This window comes from Peromyscus leucopus, chromosome 12, assembly GCF_004664715.2.
Source record: "Peromyscus leucopus breed LL Stock chromosome 12, UCI_PerLeu_2.1, whole genome shotgun sequence".
Classification (NCBI taxonomy): domain Eukaryota; kingdom Metazoa; phylum Chordata; class Mammalia; order Rodentia; family Cricetidae; genus Peromyscus; species Peromyscus leucopus.
This window is the reverse complement of record NC_051073.1, coordinates 73,774,452-73,799,491: the sequence shown is the minus strand read 5'-3', so window position 1 is coordinate 73,799,491 and position 25,040 is coordinate 73,774,452. Positions and strand designations below refer to the sequence as shown.

General features: G+C 43.3%; 1 protein-coding gene across 1 annotated transcript in view; it reads right to left on the bottom strand.

Annotated features, from left to right (window-relative positions):
• Positions 1–17,017: 17,017 nt before the first annotated feature.
• The window catches only part of Senp2 (SUMO specific peptidase 2), a 45,170-nt gene continuing 37,147 nt past the window's right edge, over positions 17,018–25,040 (bottom strand). Inside the window, exons 15-17 of the mRNA XM_028858756.2 lie at positions 22,724–22,808; positions 20,720–20,815; positions 17,018–18,285 (exon numbers count right to left, since the gene is read on the bottom strand). Of these exons, the coding sequence (XP_028714589.1) occupies positions 18,223–18,285; positions 20,720–20,815; positions 22,724–22,808 (244 nt within the window). The 3' untranslated portion in view covers positions 17,018–18,222. The remainder of the gene's footprint in view (positions 18,286–20,719; positions 20,816–22,723; positions 22,809–25,040) is intronic.

Sequence of the window (25,040 nt, the reverse complement as noted above, 5' to 3'; positions counted from 1 at the left end):
GTGATGGGCTGTTCTTTCTCTGGAGCTGTAAGTAAAACGAACTGTTTCTCCTTTAAGCTGCTTTTGCCAGAGTCTTTTGTCACAAAAATCACGAAGGCAGATGGTGTAAAGCTTTCACAGATGAGCCTGGGGATGCAGCCTGGGAGCCCTTCCCACGGCTTTGGGTGAGACTAAGAAAGAAAGAGACCTTGAAGTTCAAACCTGTTACTTTCGAAGTTACCCTTCTAGACGGTACCATTGCCCAGGTGGCTGAGTGCCTTCTCCTTCAGATCTGCATAAGACATTTTAGGGACAAACATCCTTTACCAGAGCCCCTTTCAAGGTAGGTCATAAAATCAAGATGGAATGTGGGAGGGATCCTTAAGTTGGATTTCCTTCCCTCATCTCTCACTTCCTTTCTTCTTACCCTTTCTTTACTCGCTTCCAGAACAAGAGGTTTGTTTTCACTTCAAAATCATATGTTTTGCTACATTGTGTTTTGTCTTTGTTCTGTTTGGTTCTGAGACAGGGTATCAATCAGTATGTAGCCTGGGCTAACCTCAAACTCATGATTCTCCTGCCTCAGCCTCATGAGTGCTGAGGTTACAGGCTTGTACCACATGCTTGGCCTCCAAGCATGTTTAAGGAGGCTTCACCATGTTGCTATTAGCAGATTCCCAAGGCAAAATGCAGACCTTTAGAGGATAAATTTACAAATGTCCTCGAGTAAAACAAGTGACCTATAAACCCCAGGATTTGTATTTCTGGATGCTCTTCAATACAACATGGAGTGACAGTCATATCATTAGGTCCAGAATACAGTAAGTTGAACATGCATTTCAAACATCTAAGCTGCTGAGCACCACACCATGGCAACATGTGTAGAGAGCACAGCTTGGTGGCATTCATCCATGGCCAGAAACGTGATGGCAGTGACAGCATCAAGGTTATTACAGTTACATGTTACTAACCTGGAAAAAATCAATATTCAAAACACTGAGTAAATACTGTGTTATGTCACCACAAAGTCAGAAACTCTGTGCTGAACCATCATATGTCAAGGTCTGTCTCTATATCCAGCTGGGGAGAAAAGCTCAGAGTAGGAGAAGATTCCCCTACTCTGGGCTGGGGAGAGGAAAACATTTTTGTCTTCTTTCTCTCTCACTTTCTAATATTTTATCCTCATTTAATTATTTCAATAGACTCTGAAAGAATAAAGTGGTTATTATGTCTTCAGGCATTAGACACCCGGTTAGATTAAGGCACACACTACACACACAACTTTGTGTACTGATTCATGGTAATACCTTGATATTCTTCCATTGAACACAAAGAAGGTAATATTTGGGAAGACTGCCAGAGCCTTGGTTTCTACTCTCAGCGTTGGTGTGGTTATAGATGATGTTTATAGATATGCACTTGTACATAGTGGGTGCTCAATAAACAGATAGACTCCCCCCATATTTCTCAAAGTTTTTTAAGGGGAAGGCTAAGTATACTGTAAGGGGCAGTTAAGTATATAAGTATACTTATACCAACATAAGTCTCAAGATGTTCCCAAATGAATTAAACCTTTTTTTTTTCTTGGAGAGAAAGAGTCCATTCAAAGCAGAGCTCCTTCATCTCAGTACTTCACCCAACCTTCATTCTTTAAACTTTGGAGAACTCCTACATCACTATTCATCTGGTTAACATAATAATGATGCTGTAGCCATATTTTACATGGTTGTCTCTGTTAGATATGCAAGATGAAGTATATGGTGCTAAAATGGTAGGGTAGCTTAAATTTTTCATAAAAATGCACCTGCACTCACATCTGCCATAGAGCATGAGGGGACAAACAGATGAAACAGATTAATAAAATATGAAGAACCACTGAAACTGATAATGAGTCCACAGGGGTCACTATCCAATAGGTATATATCTGACTCTGAGCAGGCATGAGAGTCAGAGACCCAGCCAGGCAGTGGTGGCGCACACCTTTAATCCCAGCACTTGGGAGGCAGAGGCAGGCGGATCTCTGTGAGTTCAAGGCCAACCTGGTCTACAGAGGAAGATTCAGGACAGCCAGAGAAACTTTGTCTCCAAAAGAAAAAAAGAAAAAATAGTCAGAAACCTTTCTCTTTCTCTCTCCCTTTCTCACAGTTAGGCGTCCCATAAAAATACTAAGCTAATAGCTGTAATATATACTCAGAGGACCTGATGCAGACCCATGTAGGCCCTGTGTTTTCTGCTTCAGTCTCTGTGAGCTTATATGTGCTTAGCTTAGTTGCTCTCCCGATGTCCTCTATGCCCTCTGGCTCTTACAATCTTTCTGCCTCCTCTTCTGAGGGATCCCCTGAACATGAGGGGAGGGATTTGATGGAAACCTCCCATTTAGACTCTCTTTCTACGTAGTATCTGGCTGTCTTGGAACTCCCTCTGTAGACCAGGCTGTGGGTCTCTGCATCTATTTCCATCAACTGTTAAAGGAAGCCTCTCTGATAATGACCAGATAAGGCACTGATCTATGATATAGCAGAAAATCATTATATTGATGCTTTTTTTAATATACCAGGAGTGTTTGGTTTTACCCTGTGCCTCTGGACTATCTTGTCTCTGGTTCTTGGTTACCCAAGCAGTGTCAGGTATGGTTCCTTCTTATGAAGTGGACCTGAAGTCAAATCAGACATTGGTTGACTACACCCACAAGCTCTGTGCCACCATTGCCCTGGCATATTTTGCAAGCAGGACAGATTGTAGGTCAAAGGTTTTGTGATTGGGTTGGTTTCTCATTCGGTAGCCCACAGTGTACCTTCCTGCGCCAAAGAGACTAGAATGTAGTGATCAGGGCTCCAGGTAGGCACCAGCTCCACTTCTCCATGTTCAATGAATTGTGTGGATTTTGTCCTTGGAAATAGGGCTCTGCTGTCAGTTTGCAGAAAGCAACTCTTTCATCTTAGCAACAACCTGGGTCGTTTGGGAATGTCCATATTACTCCCTTGGCCAACAACTCAACTAAATGCAACCCAGTCCAATTTAGTAGAAACTGGAGATAAAGCATGTCCTTGTGATTCTCTGCATTTCCTCGTGTCTGTTGTTATGTCTCCCTTTTTGTTTCTGATTTTGTTAATTTGGATAATCTCTCTCTACCTTGTAGTTAGTTTGGATAAGAGCTTGTCTATTTTGTTGATTTTCTCAAAGAATCAACTCTTATTTATTGTTCTCTTTGTTTCTATTTAGTGATTTCATACTGATTTTGATTATTTCTTGCAGTCTACTCTTGGGTATGATTACTTTTTGTTCTAGAGCTTAAGTGTGATGTTGTTACTAGTATGAGATCTCTCCAACTTTTTTATGTAGGCACTTAATGCTATGAACTTTCCTCTTAGACACCTCATTGTGCCCTATAAGTTTGTGTATGCTGTATATTAATTTTCATTAAATTCTAGAAAGTCTTTAATTTCTTTATTTCTCTCTTGACCGATTTTTCATTCAGAGAAGGGTGTTTTGGTTTTTATGAGTTTGTTGTTTCTGTTGTTGATATCCAGCTTTAATTGTTCATTCTGTCTTTGTGGTCAATGTCTGAAGACTTCTCTGAAGTTCTTTTCTGCACTTGTCTCCCACATAGACCATAAGTCCCTTGTGTCCCTGTCTCCTAAAATAAGGTCTCCCACATGGGTGCTCAAAAGCTTGTGAGTGAGTGAGTGGATGGTCAAACACAATCAGATATAGGCATTTGAGTCTGTGGGTGGACTTAGAAAGCTTTGAAAAAATGGTCCATTTTGTAAAAGAGCTAGAGATTGAGACTCGTGTAGGTCTGAGTCTCCGCTAGAAATGACTTCCTGGTTGCTGAGAAAGAATTCTGTCCTTCTAGCAACCCTGCAGCTCTGACTTATGGATAAAAGGAATCTGTCCTCATCACCCTTTTATAGCTTATTTAAAAATCTCTTCGTTGTCCCAGGGTGGTTCTGATTTGGGCCGTGTTCATGTTAGGACTCTAAGGACTTGGAATACAAGCTGTGCTCTAGATCTTGGCCTTGCATGGGTGTTAGAATCACAATTTACAGGAATCACTTTTGCTATGAGAACTGAATGAATAATGCTTCGGGCCAGAGGCAGGCAGAGGCCCCATTTCCCTTGGTTAGAGTCTTGAGCAAAAAAGCTACCGGAATCGTCTCCCCTGTGCCTACTAGCCGCACCCCAGAACAGGAGCCTGCACAGAGAAAGGGCTGGAGTCCCTGTGCTTCCCAGAGAGTTTTCTTTTTCTTTCTTTCTTTTTTTTTTTTTGAGCTTTAATTCATAGATGAATGATGAACAATCTCATAGAGAACATTTTTAACTTTATTTCTTTTTGAGAATGTCATTAATCAATGTAACAGAATCATATCTACCCCTTGCTTCTCCACACAACATTCCACTCATCGAAAGAGACCCTTCTCTCAAATTTTTGGCTGTTGAATTTCATAACACAGTATGTTCAATTAGTGATGGTAACATGTGCATGAGTTTAGGACCATTTATTAGAATCCTAACAGAAAACACAACCTCACAAAAATTTTTTCCTCCCACGGGCACTATCAACTACCTACAGTTCACCAGGGTGCTGGCGTGGGTTCCTAAAGAAGATCTGCTGTTTCTTTGCCAGGATTTTCACTTGCTTGTTCTTGTGGAGATTTTGTCAAGTAACCAGAAATACAACAGAAACATCTTGCTATAAAGATGGCATTTCCAGAACTCCTTCCTGTTGGCTCTTAGATTCTTCTACCACCTATTCCAAGATGTTTCCCTAAGCCATGATGATGAAAGGACTTGGTTAGATGTCCAATTTAGGTCAGAGTACTTAGTCTGTTTTTCTCAGGACTTCAAACTATTAGGCATTTCTCCCTTGACTTCTATTACATAAATAAGCTTTTATGACCAAGGTTGGGAGGAGCCTGTGTCTCTAGATATAAGCATAAATATTAAAAAATGCATTTGAGACTGTGATCACTTAGCAAATTAACAATAGTGTATTATACTAGGAGCCCTTTTCCATCCCCAGCCGTGAGATATTCAACAGCCTTACAAATTAAGACATGAAATATCTTCCTATTGTTCAAGCTTCAAATTAAATAAGAAAGCATTTAGCATTATATATCTCCTAGCATTATTATTTGTATTATCCCATGATCTGGTCTATATCCTTACATAGAAAATAATTTAATTAGTTTTTGTAGCTTTCTTTACCGTCCTAGATTAAAATGAATGGTTTCATAATTAAATCTTGTTTGTATATACACTCTACATGCCAATAGTTTTTGGAATGTAAAAATAACACATGATTTGTAGTGGATAACTGAAGTCAAATGAAATAATTTAAAATTTTCCATGCCAATACCCAGATACCACACAATTCAATAATAAACAGTAACAAAAAGCAGAATTACATATGTAGAAATGGCTTGTTTTAAATGTTTCATTCAATAGAACTGAAATCCAGGTTTTGTGTTCAAACTTTATCATCCAGTTTATTTTGTACATTTTTCCATAAATGTACATTATCATCCAGTTTATTTTGCACATTTTTCAAAAAGAGGCAGCACCTTTCTTCAAAACAGGAGGCTTTCCTGGGGCCGCAGTCTGGTGGCACCCCCTAGTGGGCAGAGGCATCACTGCAGTCTCTTCAGGTCACCAGGGCATGAGTCCTGATGCCGCAGAACCTGGGAAGTACTACAGCGTGCTCATAACTCCGTCTTTTCTCTCTGAGCTCAAAAGAACAGTTGGTTTTGTTGGTAAGAAATCACAAGTGGATCTTAATCTGGAGCTGAGTCTAGCTGGAGATGCAGACGGTGGAAGACACACACATCACCCTGAAATGTGTTCGGGGCCTCAGCTGTCCTCGGGCTCCAAGCTTCATCCACATCGCCCTCTGTCGGGCAGGGCTGTGTGCCTTGGTGCTCCACACCTGCCACCGTCTTGCTGGTGATAACAGTTTACATGACCTTATGTAAGACATAATTAACACAGCTTTGCTCACTTAGTAAGTGTCCTACCCAGAAGACTATGAACTCGGGTATGTTATCACTATGCAGGTTAAGAATTTATAAATAGATGTAGAATATCATAGTCCCTGCTATACTGCAGGTATTCAATTAAAAAGTAGCTACTGCTTCAACTGTGATTTTCTTCATAGCTAGCTCTGCGTCGTGAGTCCACATCTGCCCTCCTGATTCTCCTCTCCACATTTGCACACGATGTCTTTGTCTGTCTGCTCCCTCTCTCTTACTGACGCTCTCAGTTTCTCCACACTGAGCTTCTGTTCCTCTGGGAATCTCTGATGCAGCTAACTGCTCCGTCTTCCCAAGATCACATTTGCTTGTTCTAAATAACTCTTGGCTTTTGTCCCCAGGATTCTCTGTGCTTGTAATGCACAACTTGTCATTCCCCCATGGAACAGGAGCCACGAGCCCTGTCCTCACTGAAAGGTGGGTCTGAGCAGTGGGAGTGGGCTGAATGCCTAGAGAGCAAGGCTCATCTTAGAAGCTGCGGCCCGGGGCCTGTTGCAACCAGGTGACACCTTGTCAAGGGTTCAGGGATTAGAGACACAAAGGCACAAGTTTGTAGATGGGACGGTGGTGTTGGCTCACAGAGCACATGTGCCGCATGGAAACAGACACCTGACTCATTGAACGTTTCATTAATATGCAGACCCACTCCGGATACTTCTCCAGTCTGTACCCTCATCACCATTTCGGCCCATTCCTGCATCATCACTCCGTAAGTGCCCCTCAAACCTGCCCCGGCCACCATTCTTCCTGCTCCACAGCTGCCCCACATGGCCCCGGTGAACAGGCCAGTGACTGGTCACAGTGTGACCGGTCACTGTGGCTCTAGGCTGTCCCAGAAGGATACAGCTCAGAATGTAAGCACCAAGCCACCCTGCTTCTCACTCAGCGTTGGGGAGCCTCCTCGACTGTGTGGCCTCTTAGGTGATCCTGGGAGTGGGAGGTGAAAGGATTGAGTTTGAGGTCAGCCTGGGCTGTGTAGTGAGTTTCCTGCCAGCCTAAGCTACACACAGTGTAAAATCCTTCCTTAAAGAACCAAAGACTTAGAGCTATGGCTCAGTCATTAAGGGTGCACACTGCTCTTCAGAGGACTGGAGATGCCAGCACCCACATCAGGTGATTCACGGTCACGTGTAACTCCAGGGGATCCAGTGTCTCTAGCCTTCATAGGCACCTGCACTTACATACATGTACACACACACACACACACACACACACACACACACACACACACTCTTTTAAAAATTATTAAAAACACAAAGAAAACCAGTTAGCAAATATTAATAAGCTAAAGAAAAGTTTCCAGTAGGCAAGGGATGTGGCGCAGTTGGCAGAGTACTTGCCATACAAACATGCAGGCCTGGGTTCAAATCCTCAGCACCCACATAAAAGCCAGGTGCGGTTGTGCTCCTAGTGCTGAGGAAGTAGTGACGGGACCCCTGGATCTCACTGGCCAGGTTCCATAGGATTCTCTGTATCAAAGCTAAGGGAGAGAGTAGGTGAGGAAGACGGCAGCATCAACCTCGGGCCTCCGATGTGTGCGTGTGCCCATGAACATGTACATAGGCACACACCACACCACACCACACCTTTTTTTTTTCTTGTCGGTGTTCTTTAATCAAAGTCTGACCCTGAAGACACAGCACTCCCATAAGAACCATTGGCAGCCTGACCTAAGAGCCGCTGTCTTTCCTCAGGGGTTTCCAGGGACAAGTGGCTTGCCCACCTCCCTGGGTACTCGGCCATGGGGCCTGGGCACAGCAGGGTGAGCCGTCTTGTGAAATGGTATTTCTAGTTATGGAGGGACTGGACAGCTGTCCCTCTGTCTGTGGGCAGGTGTGTTTGGCTGGCCAGGCCAACTTTCAGAAAATGTCTCCTCCCACCATGGGTTCCAGGGATCAGACCATCAGGCTTGCGTGACAAGCACTTTTTAATCCACTGAGCCACCACAACCATTTTGGTCTTGGATGAAGGCACAGGAAACATACATATCAAATCTGTGTATGTCAGAGAACCCAGGCTGCTTGTGCCCAGCAAACACAGACCCAGAGGGTTGTAGGCTCATGCAATCCCGCTTGGGTTCATGTAGATAGCACCAGGTCACACAAAGATCCACCATGCCGTGTTGGCCATCTCCCTGGGTAGTGAGGCCTTCCCATACTCTTACGGTACTTGGCTGGGCTGTGAGGTGCCCAGTGAGCATAACAGTATGCACATGTTCTTTTCTAGTACCCAGAGCAGGAGACTGTGAATCTCTTCATCCCAACCCAGGCTGTGGGTGCTATCATCGGGAAAAAGGGGGTGCACATCAAACAGCTGGCTCGATTTGCTGGTGCCTCTATCAAGGTAAGATCATTGCTGCCAGCTGCCTGTCCTCTTGGTCTCCTGGTCAGTGCCAGACAGTTCTTACACCACCCAGAGACAGAATCTGCAGAATGTATTTCCAGGACCCTTCCTGTCTGCTCCCATTCTTCATCATAGTCCTTTCCAGTTCCACCAAACAACTACGTTAGAAGAGAGATACTAGTACTGACCAAACCAGGTCCTCTGAGGATTGGCATTGTCCCCTCTTCTCAGAGGATAAAAGAAGGCTGAAGATCCCGCCACCCCAGCTGAGGGGATGCGCTCGAGTGGAAGGAGCATTTGTGCTAGCACTCAGCACATTGGTGCGTCATTAGTCCATGCTTCAAGGACTTACAGACTATGAGAAAACAAATTGAATGAAGAACTTTCTGGAAGGTGCTGATAAAATCATGGGCAGACAAGAGCTGATGGCATCACCTATTAAGAGGCCAGGACTAGGCAGAAGGCTAGGGAAGTCCTCTTGGCTTGCCTCTCTCGGTTGTCAAGGATTGTTTGCCGTGGGCCTGCTTCAAGTCCAGCTGTCAGCTCTGCTAAGATGCTGAACACTGCCAGGAACACTTCCCACTGCTGTGGAAGATAATTTGCTACCATGAGACAACCCTGAATTATGAAACTGAGTCTCATGACTTGGAGAGAAAGAATACTTACACTTTCTCCCTAAGAGCTGGAGTTTCTCCCACAGCAAGTATGACAGAGAAAAAAAATAAACAAACAAACAGGAAAACCCAGAACATTCTGAATTGTGCAGAATGAGGACTGCAGTCCCATTGGCAAAGAACTGCACCTTGCTGCACCCTCAGCCTGCATCTGTCTGCTTGCAGTCAGAGACTCGCACTCACACAGGGTGAAGCCTAGACCGGGCGGCTGTGATGCGGACATGCAGTCCTCTTTGCCCAGTAGCCTGACACAGGTAGCATCCTGGCCTAGACAGTGGAGAAAGCAGGGATGAGAACAGGCTGGCTGCATCCAGGAGATCTTTGCTGGTGCTCAGTGCTGTAGTCTGAGATGCTGAAAAACCACAGTGAGACTATTTGGACCAAAGAGCTTTGAGGGGTTCCTTCATCCAAGCCCTTTACTGGAAGAAGTGAGACACAGAGACAATAGGGACTGAGCAAGGAACCTAAGTGGGCAGCCTAGCTCTTAGATATAAATTCCATTGACCTCTAGGATCCTGACCATCTGCTATTGCTGACCACAGCAATAACTTCCCCATTTGCTAATGCTTATGAGAAATGGAGCCCAGGAGGTCTGACTATCTACCCATGGCCACAAAGCTACAGAGTGTGACAGCCGAGACTTGCCCAGATTGTCCTGTTTCTGCTCCACGGCCTCCTCCTCCCGTAGCAACCTTGCTGATCTTCAGAGTCATTCCCAGTTAACGCCTTCAGGGAAATGAAGAGCAAGGGAGTTCAGGCGCAGGTCTGATCAGTCCTGTAGGCATTGCTCCACAGCATTCTCAGGTAAGGACTCTGTGGTGGTATTGTGTTCCCCAAAATATTGTACACCCTAATAAACTTATCTGGGGTCTGAGAATAGAGCAGCCACTACATACAGAGGCCAGAAAATAGTGGCACTCATACCTTTAATCCTAGCATTCCAGAGGCAGAGATCTGCCTGGATCTCTGTGAGTTCAAGGCCACACTGGAAACAGCCAATCATGGTGACTCATGCCTTTAAATCCCAGGAAGTAATGGCAGGAGGCAGAAAGGTATTTAAGGCATGAGGACAAGGAACTATATAGCCTGGTTAAGCTTTTAGGCTTTTAGCAGCCATTCAGCTGAGATCCATTTGGATGAGGACACAGAGGCTTCCAGTTTGAGGAAACAGGTGAGGTGGCTGTGGCTTGTTCTGGTTCTCTGATCTTTCAGCATTCATGCCAATACCTGGCCCCAAGGGTTTTTTATTTTTATTTATTTATTTTTTTATTATTACTATTATTATTATTATTATTATTATTATTATTATTATTATTATTATTAAGACCTTTTAAGATTCATGCTACAGGACTCTGTGCAGGTGGTAGATCTTGAAGTAGACAAGGCTTCCTGCCACCTTTCTCAGGGCCAGCCTGCCCCAGTCTCCATCCCCTGAACAGGCTGCGGCCACCACCAAGAAATAACAGCCCACCATGGAGGGTGGTCCTCGGGAGCTTGCTTACTGCTTTACCTATGTCTTCCATTTGTCCTCATGCCACAGAGTAAGTAAGCAAGGCCAGAGGAGTCTCCAGAGGTCTCCATGAAGGGGTCCTTCTTTCTAGATCAGTACAGGTGACACCATGCAGTGGATGAGTGTTCCCAAGGAAGCTGGGACACAGCACTGGACCCTGAAGTCCCAGGGTAGACCCTGGCTTAGAGGCTAGATAGGGTGAAAATGGAATCAGACCTCTGAGTGAAGGTCTCTGAGCTTTGGAGACAGTATACCACAGAGCAGAGGGAATGGCACCTCCCTGACCCTGGGTTCCTTCTGCCTGAGCGGCCCTGTAATGGACGATGTTCCACTATCTTTTGTTTGCTTGCTTGAGACTTGGTCTCATAGCCTAGCCTAACCGCCACCTTACCTTGGCGCCTGTGATGACCTTGAAGTCCTGATTCTCCTGCTTCCACATGCATGTCGTTCTGGGTCTGGGTTACTTCTCTCAACTTGACCTTTTCTACTTCCATCTGTTTACCCGCAAAGTTATTTCATTTTTCTTTGTAGCTGACTAGTATTCCCAGCATGTATGTGCCACATTTTCATTATCATCTATTGTAGGACTTGTTTCCAAACAATAAAAACCAGAAGCTTTTGTAGTTTCATGGAGTCCCATTTGGTCAATTGCTGGCCTTCATCCTTGGGCAAATGGAGTCCTGTTCAGAAAGTCCTTTCCTACACCTGTATCACTAGGGTATTACTGTTTTCTTCCAACAGTTTCAGGTTTCAGGTTAAGGTCTTTTATCTGTTGGGAGTTTGTTTTTGTGCAAGGTGATAGAGATCTAATGTGTACTGCATGTGGACATCATTTTCCTAGCACCATTTGTTGAAGATGCTTTCTTGTTTCCAAGGTTATTTGTTTGTTTTGTTTTTGAGTCTTCATCAAATAATAAATGGCTGAATTATGTGTGCTCATGTTTGGATCTTTAATTTTGTTCCTTTGGTCTACATGTCTGGATTTTTGCCAATACAAGGATGTTGACTGTGGGTTACTTGTATATAGCTTTTACTCCCTCTAGCTTTCTATTCTCTAGTACTTTTATCATGAATATTGCATTCTGTCAAGTATTTTTTCTGCATCTATTGAGATGATCATGTGATTTTTGCTTTTAAGTCCACTTACGTCATTTATTTATCAACTTGCATGTGTTGAGCCATCCGGGCTTTCCAGGGATAATTCCAACTTGGTGGATAGTCTTTTTGATGTTATATCTGTATTCTGTTTGCAAGTATTTATTATTTTTGAGTCTATGTTCATCAGGGATATTGGCCTGTAGTTTTCTTTTTGTGTTTTGCCATTACCTGGTTTATGTATCAGAGTGATACTGACTTCATAGGAGGAGTTGGAGCACTCTTTTGAATGGTTTAAGAAGGATCTTCTTTGAATGTCTAGAATTCTGCTGTAAATCTATCTGGTCCTGGACTTTTTGGGTTTTGTTTTGTTTTTTGAAACAGGGTTTCTCTGTGTGACAGCCGACTGTCCTGGAACTCACTTTGTAGACCAAGCTGGCTTCAAACTTGTCTCTGCCTCCCAAATGCTTTTATTGCTTTTTTAGGATACAAGAAGTTATTTCAATCTTTTTGAATTTGTAATCATTTGTGTCCCAGGATGTGGCCTATTTTTAGAAAAGCTTCCATGTGCTGTTTAGTAGAATGCATATTCTTTGGTGTTTGGATAGACTAGTCTGTAGATATGTTAAGTCCATTTAACGTATGATGTCAATTAATTCAGATGTTTTTGTCCAGATGATCTACTGGAGAAAGTGGGCCAGTGAAATTGCCTACTATGAAAGGGTTAATGTATGGTGGGGTGGCGCAGGCAGGGCAAAGGGTCTTGTGAATGGATGTAGGTAGGGCAGGTCTTAGTGGACATCTAGAGGTTGACTTCAGAAGAGGAGAAGGTGGTGGGACTGGCTGTGGGACCCTGGAAGATGTGGGAAGTCTGGGTATGGAGTGGGGTGGCCAGAATTTTTATTCTTTATCTGAGATTATAAAAGGTGTCAGATACTTAGGAATCACACTTTGACTGCCATACGTGTGTGTAACATGTTTGACATATGACATGTGTGTGTCTGCAGAAGGGGTGGTAGAACTTTACTTTATATATTTGAATCACATGCCCCCAAGAACTCTGTAGTTCTAACGGTTTCATGTAAACAGTTCCATAGGAGTCTTGGAGACAAGGACTCAATATCTACACTTGAAAGATGCTAGGCTAAGACATTTAGCTAGGTGTAGTTGTGCGTGTCTGTAATCCTAGCACTCAGGAGGCAGTAGGTTTGAGGACAGTCTGGACTTTAAAGTGAGTTCCAAGCCAGCCTGAGTTATAGAGACCTTTCTCAAAACAAAAACAAAGACATAATTTGTTAATGTAAAACCTTCGTGTTGGCTATGCATGTTCAGAAAGAAGACACACTTCTCACATTCACTCAGCCAGACTCCTTTGTGTTTCTAAATCTGAGTGTGTGTGTGTGTGTGTGTGTGTGTGTGTGTGTGTGTGTGTGTGTGTGTTGGCATTGCATATGGAGGTCAGAGGACAGCTTTTGGATGGTGGTTCTCTCCTTCCCCTGCAGGTTCTAGGGAGTGAACTCAGCTGCTTGTTGGGCCATCCTGTCAATCCCAGATTCCGTCTTATCACCTATGTAGAGAAGGAACAGGACTTCTACTGGAAATGCCAATGTACAAACAGAGTGATTACCCTACAGAATTCCATTCAGGATCTGGAAGCTTCTAGCCCATTTGCCTAGGTTTAGATGGATCATTTGAATCAGCCTGTGCCTCTCTTTCACCCTTCTTCCCTCCCTCCCTCTTTGCCTATTTCCTGTCTTTAAAAACCTTTCATTTTGCTTTCATGTCATTAAGAGCAGTGTTTTCAACTATGGCTGGGGAGTCTATTCTGTGATAGCAAACTTGCCCAGCACACCAAAGCCCCTGGATTTGCCCCCAGTACTTCGAAATGAAAAAAAAAAAAAAAACTTAAAAAGAAAATTTAGAGCTGGACATCCTGGTGCATGCTTTTAATCCCAGCACTGGTGAGGAAGAGGTGGGCAGACCTCTGTGGATTCGAGGTCAGCCTGATTTATATATTATAGGACAGGTGGGGCCCTGTCTCAAAATTTTTATTAATTATCTGGGGGGGGGGTTGTGCACGTGAGTACGGGTGCCAAAGGAGGCCAGAAGAGAGCACTAGATCCCCTGAGGCTCGAAGCAGGTGCTCTTTAAGAACTGAGCCACCTCTCCAGCTGGTCCGACTGTGTGTTTGTCTATGTGAGTGTGTACCATGTATGAGTGTGCAGGGCCCAGAGAGGGTGGTGGATTCCCTGGAGTCAGAATTATAGGCCCTTCTGAGCTGCCCAGTGTGGATGCTGGGATTTAAATGTATGGTCCTCTGCAAAAACAGCAAGGGCTCTTAACTGTTGAGCCCCCTCTCCAGCCCGAAAAAGCAAGCATTTCACAAAATAATTGTGTACATGCATCATATATTGACAATAAGATAAAATATATTAATGAGTTTCAATACAAAATCTAAAAGGCCACTTAATAATTTACTCATAGATAAAATTAGTATCTATTCCAACACATCCAAAATCATCCAAGCACGTGTGTGTGTGTGTGTGTGTGTGTGTGTGTGTGTGTGTGGTGGGTTTTTTTGTTTTTGTTTTTTCGGTTTGTTTGTTTGTTTTTGGTTTATTGAGGCAGGGTTTCTCTGTGTAGTTTTGGTGTCTGTCCTGGATCTCACTCTATAGACCAGACTGGCCTCAAACTCACAGAGATCCTCCTGGCTCTGCCTCCCAAGTGCTGGGATGAAAGACATGCGCCACCGACACCTGGCTATCCCTGTGTATATTAATTAAAACAATAAGTTAGCAAGCCAGCTGTGTCTCTACCTTACAAATAAGTTCTAAAAACTTATTTGAAGCCGGGCGGTGGTGGCGCACGCCTTTAATCCCAGCACTCGGGAGGCAGAGCCAGGCGGATCTCTGTGAGTTCGAGGCCAGCCTGGGCTACCAAGTGAGTCCCAGGAAAGGCACAAAGCTACACAGAGAAACCCTGTCTCGAAAAACAAAAAAAAAACAAAAAAAAAAAACAAAAAAAAAAAAACTTATTTGATATGGAGGTCTTCTCAAAATTAGCTCACAAAGCCATTTAAATGTGGCTTGACTGTGGTTGATATATTGTGCACCCCAATAAACTTATCTGGGGGTCAGAGAACAGAACAGCCGTAATATTAAACATAGAGGTTAGGCAGTGGTAGCACACGCCTTTAATCCTAGCATTCCAGAGGCAGAGATCCATCTGGATCTCTGTAAGTTCAAAGCCACATTAAACAGCCAGGCATGGTGACTCACGACTTTAATCTCAGGAAGTGATGGCAGGAAGCAGAAAGGTATATAAGGTGAGGACCAGGAACTAGCCTGGTCAAGCTTTTAGGCTTTTAGCAGCCATTCAGCTGAGATTCATTTTGGATGAAGACTCAGAGGCTTCCAGCCTGAGGAAATAGATCAGCTGAAGAACTGGCAAGGTGAGGTGGCTGTGGCTTGTTCTGTCTGTCTGATCATTCAGCATTGATACCTGCTCTAGGTTTGTTTTTATTAATAAGAACTTTTAAGATTTGTGCTACAGGTTGACTACAGTATTTTACGTTGTTTACGTATTTGGGGTTTACTGTATCTTCAGGAAGACCCCCCCCACACACACACACACACACAAGGCCCCAGCATCATGTGCATCTTCTCGGTGTAGGTGAACACCCAGCATCCCCTCAGCAGTCCCCAAGTTGTGTCCAGGACTCGGGAGAGAAGGAGTGGGGGTTCTAACAGCCTTAACCAACTTGGGTAGGATACAAAATCTGCAGGGGTGGTTGGACAGCTTTCCTCCACCCCAACTCCAGGTAAAGCACAAGCGTAAAGCAGTCGACTGCAGAAGAGAAGTCACCAACACTATAAATTTCTTAAAATTTACTGTGGGCTAAACAGAACAATGCAACACTTTTTCAGGTCCCAAAATTGAAATTTCACACACACACACACAAATCCCTGGCTTTAGTTTTGCTGACTCACTAGTTACACCAATAGCTGTTTTATCACCTATTTTTATTTCATAATCTGTTTGACTGTAACACTTCTATTACCCACACACTTCTCACACCATGGGTTGTGGTGCCTTAGCCTGGATTCCGGAATTCAGGCAGAGTACTGCAGCTGCAGCTTCACATCTGTACTCGCTACTTTGCTGTTGTGTAAAGACTTACTGTGTATCTGCATGAGTGTGGTGTGTGCACATGCCTGCAGACATGTGCACGAGGCGGCCAGAAGAGGGGTCAGTGTCCTCCATCACTCCTCCTGCTCCTCAGGGTCTGGTCCTCCTGCCTCTATTCCCTCAGAACTGGGATTACAGATGTGAGCAGCTACCCATCTTATGACATGGGTGCTGGGCTGAGACTGGGAGTGAATTCTCTCTAGCTTCCTGTTCTGAATTAAGAATAGCTCTCGCCGGGCGGTGGTGGCGCACGCCTTTAATCCCAGCACTCAGGAGGCAGAGGCAGGCGGATCTCTGTGAGTTCGAGGCCAGCCTGGGCTACAGAGTGAGTTCTAGGAAAGGCGCAAAGCTACACAGAGAAACCCTGTCTCGAAAAATCAAAAAAAAAAAAAAGAACAGCTCTCAGGGGCACACATGAGTGAGAAGCTCAGAGGATGCCCCTCAAATACCACATCAACCACAGCACCACTCACCTGAGTGGAGAACAAATCACCATCCAAGAGAACAAAGCCAACAGAAACAAACCTTATCCAAGGCCCTCAATTCCTTTTAAAATCTACTTATTACTATTATGGTGCACCTGTTGGTGTGTGCCAGTGTGCAGGTTAGAGGACAATTTGGGGAGTCAGTTTTTTCCTTCCATGGTGGGTGCAGGGGATTAAACTCAGGTCAGGCAGCCATCTTGGTATGTCTGTGCCATAAACTCTCAGGTAGAATTCTAGCATCCAATTTTCAGCAGTGTAGACACAGTCAACGTCTGAGCTTCTTTGGTTATAGCTGGATCCCGGCATCACTGGCACAGCTCCTGGGGGGGGGGGGGCAGGAAAAGGGTCTAGGCTAAAGGAAGGGATCTCTGTACAGTCTGTCCTATGGAGGAAGAAGCACAAACAGTTCACCCCTGAACCACTGGACCACATGCTCTCAGGGCTAGCCAGGCCACCAGGTCTCGTTGGGTAGGCTCAGTCATTTGGGTCCACATCACAGGCCCAGCTTCCATACCAAGGCCACTTCAAGTCTCAGAAAAAGCAGATTTCAACTGTTACAACCTCTAAGCAGCTTGCCCAGGATTCTCAAGAGCAGATATGTGCATCTGTATCTAACATGCATGTAGCTTTTCCGAGTTTATCTCTTCTTTTTGTTTATTTCCAGAACAAGTTTGGAAAGTTGAAGCCAACAAAAGAGGAGAGATTATCAGCATATTCTAGGTTCTGCCAGACAGTCTTTTATTACATGATAAAAGCAACACTAGGCACTAGCTCTTGTAAAATATGCTCTGACCAACTTTCTGAAATTAAAAATGCATAACCACATCTGTAGGATTTTTAATGAACAAAAAAGTTAAATACAAACTTTCATATGCAAAATAGATGACTGTAAAGATGACCTCAGAGCCAGGTACTAAATCTCTCTCCGGAGGCTCAGTGGGACTGGAGTAGGGCATGCTAATGAGCCAAGAACTTAATTTCAGCTTTATATATATTTATATATTAAAAAAAAACTCTGAGGAAAAACAGGCTTAAATTGAGGAGCATCTTCTGAAATAGACGGTTCAGGCCAGCCCTTTACCATTGTGAGGGTCATACTCAACCACACCTAGGATGAAACATTTATGGTCACAGTTACTTTAAATCCAGTTTCGAGAGGAAGCCAAGCTACTTCAGTTCTAAAAAAGAAAGTCTCTAAGATGAGCACGCACTGCTCTGAGGACGCAGAGACTGAGGTCCTTGGCCACATTTCCATGAACTGTGCCTGTGTCATAGCGGCAGAGCCTCTAAGAGGCAGCCAGATCCCCACAACACAGCAGCATTTCTTCTGGTATTTTCAAGCCTCAAAAGGGAGAATGTTAACTTCATGTCGGCAGTTCCTACTCCAGCATTCGAGAAGCTAGTCAACACCCCCTTCCTCCCCCTGCTGAGGTCCCTCTGCAGCAGAGGGTGGCAGTTTGATTACATTCTTTTCAGAAATAAATAGTCCAAACAAATTATTATAGTTAATTATAAAAGAGCAGTGAGAAAAGGGCACTGCCCAGTGTTTGCAAATGAGTGAGTGAATGAATACATGGGAACAAATACACAGAAAAAACAATTCATAGAACAAAGCCTGCATTTCCCACATTCATATGGAAATAACTCTTTAAAACAAACAACATTAATTAGCATTTGTTCTTGTTTGGGGTGAACAGTCCAGGGCTCTGGGCAGGCACAGCCTCACAAACAGGGCTGCAAGCAGCCCCTCCACACCTCAAGTCAGGGCTACTGTGGAGAGGCTTTCATGCACTCTTGATAGCCCAGTACCTGTGAAAGAACAGAAATGATACGGGGACTTTTAACCCATAATGCATGAGGTATATGGAAACATCCATGAAAGAACCACCAGCAGCTAGAAGACCCAGGGCAGGGCATTGTCACAGCAACTGCTGGTGGAGGATTTCCCACACCATCTTCTTCCGGAAGAGAGGCATCTGGTGCTGAAAGGAATCCCACAAACAACAGTATTATACACTTCTGCACACAATATCACAGCATGACAGCCTTTAGGTGTCATCACATACATAAAATAGGATGCACATGTCTAGCAATCAGTTTTACATCATGTATAAATTTCTGAAGCACAATAGGATTTAGTTTTAGCCAAGAAGGCTTTCTTGTCCTAATCTTCCCGCCTATACCTCCAGTGCTGGGATTATAAGGCATGTGTGCCATGTTTGACAAAGGTTCTTGTTTTATTTTGTTTGTTTGCTTGAGAAGGGTCTTGCTTAACAGCCTAGGCTGCTATGGTCAAGAGCTTCTTCTGCCTCAGTCTCCCCAGTTCTGGGATTATAAGTGTCCCACACCCAGCCTATATACATGCATTATGTGTGATTACACATACATATATATGCACTTACAAGTTAGAAAAACCAAAGCTGAATATAGAATCATATACTACAGGGACAATAATAAAAATAGCAGGAAGAAGAAGAAGAAGAAGAAGAAGAAGAGAAGAAGAAGAAGAAGAAGAAGAAGAAGAAGAAGAAGAAGAAGAAGAAGAAGAAGAAGAAGAAGAAGAAGAAGAAGAAGAAAAGAAAAAGAAGAGAAGAAGAAGAAGAAGAAGGAAGAAGGAGGAGGAGGAAGAGGGGGAGGAGGAGGAAGGAGAAGAAAGGAGAAAGAAGAAAAAAGGAGAAAGGAGAAAGAAGAAAGAAGAAAGCACCAAATGGGAATGTCTAAGCAGTGGCACAATAGGAAACTTTTCTACATTCTAAGTAAATATCACTTTAAAAAAATAACTCGTGCCAGGCAGTGGTGGCGCATGCCTTTAATCCCAGCACTCGGGAGGCAGAGCCAGGTGGATCTCTGTGAGTTTGAGGCCAGCCTGGTCTACAAAGCAAGATCCAGGACAGGCACCAAAACAACACAGAGAAACCCAGTCTCGAGGGGAAAAAAAAAAATCACTTTTATATTAAAAAAATGACCTTAGGGCATGATGGTATGGCTCCCTAGGAGAGGTCTTGCCTAGTATTTATGAGGCCCTGGTTTCAATTTAAATGACCTTTATTTAAAAAGCAGGAAAAAGACAGGTGGTGGTGGTGCACGCCTTTAATCCCAGCACTCCAGAGGCAGAGGCAGGTGGATCTCTGTGAGTTCAAGGCCAGCCTGGACTACAGAGTGAGTTCCAAGACAGCCAGGGCCACACAGAGAAATCCTCTCTCAAAAAATTAAAACAAATAAACTAACAAACCAACCCCAAATAAATAGAGGGTCTCACCTTTGGCCTATTTGCGGTGCATCACTATACGTAGGGGGAGCTAGCTCTCTATCACACACTACTGAGTTTCCGGAAGATGCGTGTGGCAAAAGTCTTAATACATGATCATACTTTTTTTTTTTTTTTTTTTTTTTGGAGACAAGGTCTTTTATTATGTAGCTCTGGCTGGCCTGGCATTCACTATGCAAACCAGACTGGCCTGAAACTCACAGAAACCCTCAGGTCTCTGCCTCCCTAGTGCTGAGATTAGAGGCATGTACCATATGCCCAGCCTTAACATGATTCTTAAGTTATTTTAAATAGTTCAAGACATCCAAGGGCTCAGCAGACTATACACCTAATATGCACAGTGGTGCACACTTATAATCATAGCAATCAGGAAACAGAGGCAGGAAGATGAGAAGTACCAAGGTCATCCTTGGCTACATAGTGATTTCCGGGCCAGTCTTTGCTTTGGGAGACCCTGTGTCTCTCAAAAAAAAAAAAAAAAAAAAAAAAAAAAAAAACTCACATAAAATATTACTTTATTCCTAGTAAAGGTGAGAGTGTATTCTCCGAGATCAGAAAGTATGAATTCAGCAGGGCAGCCCTGGTTACTTCATGTTCCTCCAAAGCATTTAGTTCTACTAGTCAATGAACAGTTTGTTTGGCATACAGGAGCTATCAAACAGAGGTCTATGGATGAGAAATATTTCTGATTGGGGTTAACTCTGGCTGTAGAAAGATTGAGAGTCCACTATCAAACAGAAACTTAAGGGTTCCTGATATACTTGAATTTCCTCTCAAGTCTGACATCTTTCAGAAAGGAAAGCACGTTCATTTATGCTTCCATCTTAGACCTGGGGCTGAAATCCTCACAAGGTGGGGCTTCTCCTCGATGTCATCTATTCTCACATGCCTCCCTTTAGCTAAAAACAGTAACAATAGGAACCAATCAAAAATGGAGTTCAAGGATAAGCAAATTATACCACCAGTCATCAAGAATTCTTGGTCAAGTCCAGGAATACAGCCCATGATGGAGCATGCACATCACTGATTCTAAGTGGGGCCTCACCTAAGGTTCCTAGAACAGTCTGTCTGTGAGAAGAGCCTGTCGTGGGCCAGGCACTGCCAAAGGACAAGAACAAGCAAGGACACGAGAAGCAGCTTGGACTCACCTGAGTAAATGTGATAGGTTTGTCCCTAGAAATATAATCTGCATATTTACAAGTAAACATTCCACAATCACTCCCATTCAATTGCTGAGGAATCTCCTAAAACAAAACAAACAGAAAGGAGGAAGAGGTAAAATATCATTACATACACACCCTTAGTCTCTCTCTAAACATTACTGTGGAAAAACAGTATGACGATGGTGGATAAATCTGGTGTTGCACACACACAGATGCACACACAAACACAATCACTCTTATTCTTTGTGGTATAAAAACCCTAATCATGACACAGCATATGAGGCCCCATAGAAACATCTGACAGAAAAAAGAAGTAAAGCAAGTGAGAGTTCTAAGCGAAACAGAACCCATCAGACATGATGGGGGTGGGAGAAGGAGGAAGAGCATTTGATCATGACAAGAACACTAGCGGTGATTATTTCAGATTATTGTAAACTTTAAATGTGCTTGAATATGACGCATATTTACTTCAATATGAAGAGGTCTAACTGAACATTGGTGCAGCCATGACAGGCTGCGGACTAACACTACTGGGACTGGGCCTCACCATTACAATAACCAGGAGAAGCCACAAACTTTACCCTGTGTGAGACCAATCAGAACTGAGACAAACAAGCACTAAATGCTCTAGAACATGAAGGACAGCTTACACAATCTGTCTATAGATCACCAGTTTCCTTGCAGCAATGCCGGTACCAGTCACTGTTTGATACAACTGAGCTCAGCGCTCTCCCTGGTCCCTGTGTCGGAACGGATGGGAAGTCCAAGCTCGAGCTTGCAATAAAGGTTCTTTGCTTTTGCATGTGAACTCTGACTCCTGGTGGTCTCTGGGGGCTCATGACGCAGGCATAACAAATACTGCAGAGGTTACACGGTTTTAACAACCAAGACAACTGCCTGTTGCTTAGAATCCCTAAAGTTTCAAGTGAGATGAGAAAACCATCTCAGAGGTTTTAACCAACTAGGATCACTCCTTGAGTTATGTCCCTGAGGCAGAAACAACTAGGAGCAAGCAGCTCTAAGAACATCAGAAGATAAACTCATATGGAAAAAGCTGTGTGCCCAGGTCTGTATCATCCCAATCTTGGCTTGACATGACTGTGGCCATCTTGAAATGTGACCCTAACTGAGCCTGAGTTGAACCTGGTCAGTTTTCCCAGCATGTAGTTTCCTAGTATACTGTGGCAGGTAAAGCCATTGGAATGGTATGTGCGGGAGCTGTAGGACCAGACTTTGACACTGAGAATACACAGAATGTGCCTTTAGTCTCTAATATTAGCTCAAGAAAAAACAGAAAATTATTGTTAAAAGGGGCCATTTCTATTGTGACCAAACCTTCTAAGCCAATCAGAGGTAGCCACTGGGCCTGCTGCCACTTTGTGCCATGCTTCTGTCCACATGAACTATAAGCTGCAGTCTGTAGTCAGGGGTCTGCCTGCCTTTGATCTCACAGTACCCTGGGGCCCATTTTCAGACACAAGACTGGATTTTCCCAAAACAGTTTATATTTAAAGCAAGATAAAAGACAAGAAGCAACTATCTTGGCTATACTGAATGGCTATAGGTTCAGAAATAGGCCACTTAAGAAATATAAGCTGGGGCTGGAGAGATGGCTCAGCAGTTAGGAGCACTGACTGTTCTTCCAGAGGGACTGGGTTCAATTCCCAGCACCCACATGACATTTCACAACTGTCTGTAACTCCAGTTCTAGGAGACCTGACACCCTCACACAGACATACAGGCAGGCAAAACACCAATGCACATATTAAATTATTTTATTATAATAATAATATTATAAAAATATATATATAAAAACCTTAGGACTGAGATTGTATCCACAGAGCCTAAATTTAATCTTTAGTGTCACACACAGACACAGACACACACACACACACACACACACACACACACACCCCAACCACACTTCCGGAAATTGTGTGCTTACAGAATGAGTGAAACAAGAAAGAAACACAGACAAGTGTCACTTACATGTGGCTTCATGCTGTAGTGGGTCCACTCTAAGAGATTGAGATCTGTATTTCTTTTGGTCTTACTTTCATCCTGCAAATACTGACTAAAGAAAACAAAAACAAATAATGAATGTATCACTGAAGGCCCAGGAGACCACTCGCTGTGATTAAAAAGGACTTGGTGATGTTCAGCAGGGATGTCATTCTCAAATCTGGATCTACTGGCCTTTTAGAAATGTAATTATATTTTGATTTTGAGTTTTAGGTTTTCCTTTCCTGCTAGTAAAAATTAATTAAATTTAAAAAATTAAGTAAGTAAGCAAAGAAATAACACCAGATGTGTAAACCCCAATGCATTAATGAGGAACAGAAGAAAAAAAATCAAGACAGCAGAACTCCTCTAGAAATGATTAACCACACAGTAATGGTATCTAGTGAGAGTGAGCTACATGAAATCCCAGAAAACTCAAGAGAATGATAACAAACGTCTTCAAGAACACAAACAGATGAATAAAATAAAGGTGATGGATGTTATGAAAGAAAAAAAAAATCAACAAAGAGAGAGACACTGAAGAAAGCCAAACAGAAATGGTGGCAAGTCAAAATTTAAAACTGTGGGAGTCTCAGCAACAGAACAAGTCAAGGAGAGGACAGAAGAGAAAATGAAACAACCCCACAAGCTAAAGATCAAACAATAAAAAGGTACTGGTGGGAAGTCCAAGATATATGTGACATTCTGAAAAGATCCAATTTATGGATTATAAGGATAGAAGGAGAAATCTCATTCTAAAGACACAGAGGCCATTTTCAAAAGAATCACAACAGAAAATTTCCTAGCGTTAGGAAAACAAATGCCAATCTCGATACAGGAGGCATTTAGGACTGAACAAACCAGAAAAGTCCCTCCCTGGTCATATTACAGTTAGAATGCTACAGACACAAACAGGAAGTATACTGAAGGTGGGCGGCAAGAGGGAACACTAAGCCACAGCCCATCTGAGTAACTGTGGGAGCCCACAGAGGCTTCCTTAGTGAGAACTTACTCAGGATCAGAGAATCTGAGCTGCTTCACCCAGCAGGGCTGCAAAATGGGATGATTTCACCACGGGTGTGATTACACTTGGCTGGACGGTGTGCTTTGATCTTGCAAGCAGGTGGTCTTTTGCTTGGCCCATGGCATGTTATAAAGGCCCTTTTCAATGAAGGACAAGGCTGGTGGGTATTGACCAGGCCCTCCCGAAGCTATCCTGTGTTTCTGTCTTTCTTCTTGTCATCTAGGTCTCTCTTTCCATCTGACATTCCTTAATTCCTCTCTCCTCTACCTAAGAACCCTTCAAAAGGTAGGAGCAGCCGGGCGGTGCGCTAGCACGCCTTTAATCCCAGCACTTGGGAGGCAGAGCCAGGCGGATCTCTGTGAGTTCGAGGCCAGCCTGGGCTACCAAGTGAGTTCCAGGAAAGGTGCAAAGCTACACAGAGAAACCCTGTCTCGAAAAAACCAAAAAAAAAAAAAAAAAAAAAAAAAAAAAAAAAGCAACATTGGGGGCTGGAGAGATGGCTCAGAGGTTAAGAGCACTGACTGCTCTTTCAGAGGTCCTGAGTTCAATTCCCAGCAACCACATGGTGGCTCACAACCATCTGTAATGAGATCTGGTGCCCTCTTCTGGCCTGCAGTCATACATGCTGTATACATAATAAATAAATAAATCCAAAAAAAAAAAGGTAGGAGCTGGACCCCCACAAATAATATCGATTAATCAACAAACTTTAAAATCCAGAAAGGCTTGGGATATTTTATCAAGTTCTGAAAGTTAACTGCCAGTGTGGAATAATATAAGCAGGCAAAGTTACCTGCCATTACTGAAGGAAAAATAAAAAATTCTGATAAAGATAAAAGTAATTTATGACTATACCAAGCCAACTCTGCAGGTGATTGTTAAAGGGATCCTGACTAAAGAGAAAAAAAAAATCTACCCATGAGGCTCAGGCCAGATGAACCATGCTAGAATTAAATACTAAAGAAGGACAACCCCAAACAGAACAAAACAAAATGGCAGGAATTTGATTCCCAGGTTTAGTCTTAACAAACCTAGGAAAACAGAAGTAATTCCTTGTATCCTATTCATCACAATGGAATACGTCTACAGGTGAACATCAAGAGAAACCTTAAGGCACACACAACTGATGTTGATGAAGCCAGTGGAATATGTCTACAGGTGAACATCAAGAGAAACCCTAAGGTACATATAAACTGATGTTGATGAAGCAACAGACTATTGAACAATGAATGGGTTCTAGAACTAAATGACAGTGAAAACAATGTCTCAGAACCTCTCGGA